At 32.8% G+C, this 6481-nt stretch overlaps 1 protein-coding gene and 1 long non-coding RNA gene across 2 annotated transcripts; both read right to left on the bottom strand.

Moving 5' to 3' along the window:
• Nucleotides 1-1825: 1825 nt before the first annotated feature.
• LOC105220171 (60S ribosomal protein L35) lies at nt 1826-2727 on the bottom strand. The gene is made up of 3 exons (XM_011196584.3): nt 2605-2727; nt 2314-2450; nt 1826-2105 (listed from the first exon to the last, which is right to left on the bottom strand). The coding sequence occupies exons 1-3, from the start codon at nt 2605-2607 to the stop codon at nt 1874-1876; spliced, it is 372 nt and encodes a 123-aa protein (XP_011194886.1). The 5' UTR covers nt 2608-2727; the 3' UTR covers nt 1826-1873.
• Nucleotides 2728-3185: 458 nt separating this feature from the next.
• On the bottom strand, nt 3186-3833 carry LOC128922371 (uncharacterized). Its single transcript, XR_008471616.1, has 3 exons — nt 3746-3833; nt 3514-3684; nt 3186-3456 (listed from the first exon to the last, which is right to left on the bottom strand). It is a non-coding gene; the product is annotated as an uncharacterized LOC128922371 (long non-coding RNA).
• Nucleotides 3834-6481: the final 2648 nt, after the last annotated feature.

Genomic DNA, 6481 nt, shown 5'->3' with positions numbered 1-6481 from the left:
CTCGAATCACCATAATCCACAAAAAACTTTAAGGAAATTTGTATGGAATTGCCTTTCAATGCCACGTCAAGAGTTCGAGTTATCGAAAATCCAGATATGGAAGTAAATTATGTGAAATTTGATTTTTAAACGCTATTGCCAATTTAAAAGTTCAAGTGATCTTCGAGTTATGGAAGTTCCACTGTATATTGTATAATCTTTATATAAAAAGTTAGATATTTCCAGGATATAAACTGAATTACTTATTTTGTAAAATTCTTAGAATATTTTATTTTTTCCGTTGAATTCAATAATTACGCCATTTAGCGTTCTTATCTTTACTTTTAATAATGGGCCAAATCATTGAATCCGTTTTGATCGAAAAATGGTTCGATTCGATAGAAAAATTTTATTCGGAATCATTGAATCCGTATCGAAAATAAAATTTACGATCACATTGAACTCACTTACCGACTCGCAAAAATACATTCCGCTGCTAATAGATGTCGCTAATTACGAAATCATTGAATCGGTAAAATCGAAAATTTTGCTCTAAATCTATCCGTTGGTGAATGAGTTGCGGAAATGCAAAAGAAATAAACCATTTGGAAGTTTTTATGTAAACAATTACTGATGACGGACTAAATCATGTTTTAAATGGGTATTTTAGAGACGAGAGACAAAAACGGGCTAACAAAAATAAATTAATAATGTTTAAAAGTGATATAAAGTTGCCCACTCGAAATAGCGAAACAATTTTCTCAAAGAGCCTCAGGAGAATTAAATATTTTTATGGAAGAAATTTCTCAATAGTTAAATGTCAGTTTTATTTTTTTTTTGTCGGTTTGAATTCTGATTCCGACAACTGTCAGATTCCACAACAACTCTGAATGTCTTTTTACATAAAAGTTAAACAATATATTTGTACACTTAAATATGTAAATTTTTACATATATATAAATACCACTTTTTACTTCCCTTGTGTATAAAACGAATTACTGCGATTCTCTAAAATTTTTCGTTTCTCGTTTGCGCTACTTTCATTGACAAAAAAATAAAAGCTGAAAAATTCTCATTTTCGGATTTAATTAATATTTTGAATATTGGTTTTGCTTATATTCGAAGAGTTGAAATTCCAATCAGATTCTGTGACACCATTGAAAATCAGAATTGGTTTGCCATTCTGATAATCAGCAAATCTGTCTTGGATTCCACAACACCCCTGGGCAATTGCAGACGAGGGAATTTCGAAGTCGTCATAAAGTGCAGTGGCTTATCTGGAACATTAGGAAACGCGTATAAATTTCTTATAGTTCTCTGGTCTTTCACCGCAGACTTCCCCGGTACTTGACCTGTACATGAGCATATCAGCTGATGTTCCCGTTGAGTTAATAAACGCTTTTCCAGCACAAATTTGGAAAACCATATACCAATAGAAAACTTTTCATGACCGCTTATTAAATATATATGTATATCTACATTTAAGGGAATTATCACATATGCACTTATATAAGTTTAATGAAATTAATTGAAATGGTATATTGGAAAACATTTTATGAACAAGACACCAGAAAGGATGAATATTTAGTTAACTGTTGCCAACTATAATCAATGTGTAATCCCATCCAGCAAGAAATTTTTTTAAAGAATTCGTTGATTGCGCATAAAAACTGTAAAATCTTATATAGGAACTGTAAACAAAGTATTCCTTTATTTTCATAGATGAGTACATTTTTCCTTCCAACTTTTAACACACTACTAATTGTAATTGAACAATTTTATTTAAAATTGTAAAGTTAATGCAGAAATTAAAACGTTGATCAGACATTAATAAACACATTAAACATTAAATAAAATCAAATTGCTTTATTTAAATTCTTTTATTTGCAATACATTATGCTTTGACTGCATATTTCCTTGTGGGATATATAGACCTCTTCCGGATCTCCTTTAGAGTTTTTCTATTTGCATCCCTAGGAGTCAAAGCTTTGCGAACGGCGCGGGTCCTCTTTTTTCTTAAATCCAGAGGCTTGTACTTTTTGTTTTTGAAAACTTTCCTAAGATTTTCCTTTTGCTTTTGGTGCATTACTATATATACTCTTGCTATAGCTTTGCGTACCACACGGCTGAAATATATAAAATAAAAAAAATATTATGTGTTATGGAAAAAGTAAATATTTACGAACATTTTGGTTTTGTAGCAGTTATTACTACAAACATATTTACTATACAGTACAATTTGGATACATGCTTTACATTAGTATTTACACTTGACTGAAACGTCACATTTTAGTAAATCTGTTTTAAACAAATACTGCAGAATCGAGTACTCACATTTTGGAAAGCTTTGAAGGAGCTCCTCCGGTTACTTTTGCAACACGCAAGTTGAGAAGTTCATTTTTAAGCTCCTCGAGCTGCTTAGTCAGCTCCTTCTTGTCCTTTGTACGTAATTCTGAGCACTTCACTTTCACCTGCAATGTCACACATATTTTAAGAAATTGAAAAACTTAATATTTCCTCTACGAGTGAAATCATGTAAACAATACAAAATCTAGCGAATATCACACGAAATATAAAGGATGTTTCCCGATTTAAAAGAAAATACAATTCCAATATATGTACTACCATTTTGGATGCCGCTCACTTGAAAAAGACTGTTTGCATGCAATATGCCTCACTATGATCGATTTTTGTGTTTTCAAACTCGCAGCTTCGTGTAACATTCTATCTTGAATACCTACCCAGCAAGACAGGTAAAGGTGAATTTTTCGGTGAAATGCCATAGAGCGGTACTGGCAGTTTCAATGAAAGTTTCTATGCCATTCTTAAGGGCATATCGTCAAAAGTACCCGAAACTATTGTGTACGTGTTATCCTTCCTCCCTTTCTTGCACATTACATTCATCATTTAACAATTTATATATACCTCTTGCACAATTCTGTGAATGATCTTGGTACAATCACGGATGAAAGACCTAAAACTGCGAACCAACACTACATATGAACTTTCAGTACTGTCCTTGGTACAATTACGGATCAAAGACCCAAATCTGCGAAGGAAAACTCCACGTGCACTTTCAGTACTGCGACCCACAAAAGCCCAGAAACTATACCCGCTATTTTCGGTTAGTTCTACCAAAATCCCAAATGAGAATTTAATAACAAAATCATTAATTATATTTCATATTTATTTAAAATATCATGCCATTTAGGTGTTTATTATTATATTTACATTATAAATGTATTATCGTACTACACTATATATATATGTAAAACGTAATAAATAGTTGAACAATTTTTGCCATCTGACAAAGGCTGGAGGAAGAGTGACAAATGTAAAATACCCCGAGCGGCCTGGAAGTGTAAGCTGCGCACATTATGTGAGGACTCTTTTGGTTTTTTTAGGAGGTTTTGTAAGATCTGTTCTTTCATTAATTTCACTAGTAATAGATTCATCCAATTTCTGGGAGGAGGGTTTCTATAAAATGTAAAGTAAAATTCGAATTTTTACAACATAAAAGTTGGTAATAATTACCTTATGTTTCAGGAATTCTAAATATAGCACGGGCAACGTTCTAGTCATAACAGCCATGCTCTTGCTATAGTATTTCCATTGAACTAATTTCGGTGAATCTATGTCCTTGTAAAGTGATACAATAACGTTATGATTCCTCAATACAAGGTGAAAATGAATCAAAAAAGTCCCCTTATTAAACATACAAGAAGTTTTTAAATTTCTATGATCACAAACATTCACTTAAATTTACCCTTTAATTTCTGTGTTTTAATTGCTAATGGCACGGCCAACTGAGGTGCCGGTAAGTCCAAAAATACTGCATTTGCTTTGCCCTCTGTATAAATATAAATGTATAAACAATCAATGTATAAATAGCTGCGAAAACGTTTGTAAAAAGTTCACTTTGTACTGAAATGCTAATATTTAAAAATTAATCTATAATGATTATTAAGAATTTAAAATATTATACAATACTAATTTATAAATGTAAATACACCATACAATTATAATAAATAAATAAAAATAAAAATAAACCAATTTCAATTTTTCATTTTTAAACGTAAAAGTAGGTGACCTATAGAATGAAGACCAATGGAAACCAATGAACCAAATTTAAGTAACGAAACGGTGATCCAACAAATGACCAATACCTGTGATTAAAGGGTTACCCTGAAAATGCTAAAACGAACAGTCTCCACTGATCCCAGCAAGTCATGAGTACTAAAACTCCAACACATTCAAAGAAATTTTAATAACACCACCACATACACACATATGCAACAAAGGGAAAAATGTGAATGAATAGAAAGAAACAACCAAAGTTTTCGTGTTTGAACAAGTTTTGTTTTGATTTATATCATGGCTGCTTGTGAAGTATTATTTTGCGTGTTTTATTTAAATCAGTGATCTGCAGCCTAATTAAAGTTTAAATTATTGAAGCATGCATTTTTAAATAAGTAAAACGTAAAATAAAATGATTCTAAATCCAAAATATGGAATTGAAGAGGGTGGATACAGTAAAACTTCATTGCACTGTCAATTAGAAGCACGCAATAGAAGCTACGCCAAAAATGGTCAACATCAAGGGCAAAACCATTGAATATGTAAATAATTGTTGAATATAATAATATTATCTTGCCTTAAATTCTAATTAATTTTCCATACAGATATTTCAAACCTCATATGGCGCGTTAAAGGTACGCAAACTTATTGGTGTCACTTATGATAGCAATGTAGAACTTTCGAAGCGATGGAATATGTGCTGCAAGCAAATCCAGAACTATGGATGCAAATGCTGCTACATGGAACAAAAATCATTTACACACCAGATATTAGGCTTAATGTCACTTTTTTTACGTGCAATTAAACCTTTTGGTCAAAACAAGCACGAAAATTGGAACGACGTGGTTTAGGTGATTTTTTAACCGTTTATCATTGCGACGTGTGTCAATTGGGTTTTGCCAATGAGCTAGAGGGCAAAGCAAATGCAGTATTTTTGGACTTACCGGCACCTCAGTTGGCCATACCAGCAGCTGAAGAGGGGGTAAATTTAAGTGAATGTTTGTGATCATACAAATTTAAAAACTTCTTGTATGTTTAATTAGGAGGACTTTTTTGATTCATTTTCACCTTGTATTGAGGAATCATAACGTTATTGTATCGCTTTACAAGGACATGGATTCAACGAAAGTAGTTCAGTGGAAACACAACAGCAAGAGTATGGATGTTATGACTAGAACGTTGCCCGTGCTATATTTAGAATTCGTGAAACATAAGGTAATTATTACCAACTTTTATGTTGTAAAATACAAATTTTACTTTATATTTTATAGAAACCCTCCTCCCTGAAATTGGATGAATCTAGTACTAGTGAAATTAATGAAAGAACAGATCTTACAAAAACTTCTAAAGAAACCAAAAGAGTCCTCACATAATGTGCGCAGCTTACACTTCCAGGCCGTTCGGGGTATTTGAGATTTGCCACTCTTCCTCCAGCCTTTGTTCGATAGCAAAAATTGTTCAGCTATTCAATGCGTTATTCATATGTATATAGTGTAGTACGATAATACATTTATAAAGTAAATATAATAATAACACCTAAATGGCATGATATTTTCAATAAATATGAAATATAATTAATGGTTTTGTTTTTAAATTCTCATTTGGGATTTTGGTAGAACTTACCGAAAATACCGGGTATAGTTTCTGGGCTTTTGTGGGTCGCAGTACTGAAAGTGCACCTGCAGTTTTGGTTCGCAGTTTTGGGTCTTTCATCCGTGATTGTACCAAGATCATTCACAGAATTGTGCAAGAGGTATATATAAATTGTTAAATGATGAATGTAATGTGCAAGAAAGGGATGAACGATCACACGTACACAATAGTTTCGGGTACTTTTGTCAATTTGCCCTTAAGAATGGCATAGAAACTTTCATTGAAACTGCTAGTACCGCTCCCTGGCATTTCACGGAAGAATTCGCCAGTACCTGTCTTGCAGGGATAGATGGCTGATTAAAAAAAACTACTACAGGGGGCTCTGCTAACCACAGAGTGACATATGCGTTTCGAAAACAAAGAAAAATTAGAGCAAAAAGACATATGCAGCATTGGCACCAAAATCAATGAGAGAGAGCGAGCAAGATAATCACACCGACATGCTGTAAAAGAGGAGAAATGGTAACTTGTTTCCTGCTGCTAGAACAAAAGAGACCAAGATAATAATACCACTTTTCTTTACCGGTAACCAATATTCCATAAGATAAGTAACTCTACTCGTCTTGCAGGGAAGTGCTCTTAATCTGGAGCACCTCCTCTTTCCAACCATACCCACTTTATCCCTGAAATCGGTTGAAGCCATCTGAAGTTTTCCGGAATATATTAAAAGTGAATTAAGTGATGATGAAATGAGTGATAAAAAAAACTAACGTTCTTGAATTTTATATTGAGCTTTTAGACCAAATCAAATCGATATTTGATTTTTACCGGG

This window comes from Zeugodacus cucurbitae, chromosome 5 (assembly GCF_028554725.1).
Source record: "Zeugodacus cucurbitae isolate PBARC_wt_2022May chromosome 5, idZeuCucr1.2, whole genome shotgun sequence".
Classification (NCBI taxonomy): domain Eukaryota; kingdom Metazoa; phylum Arthropoda; class Insecta; order Diptera; family Tephritidae; genus Zeugodacus; species Zeugodacus cucurbitae.
Note: the sequence above shows the minus strand (reverse complement) of the source record. Positions and strands in the feature narration are given on the sequence as shown.

What these genes read in the sequence shown, in the direction of transcription:
- LOC105220171 (XM_011196584.3), bottom strand. An exon ending in CCTTCAAAGCTTTCCAAAAT is followed by an intron (nt 2,106 to 2,313) that starts GTGAGTACTCGA and finishes TATATATTTCAG; the next exon opens with CCGTGTGGTACGCAAAGCTA.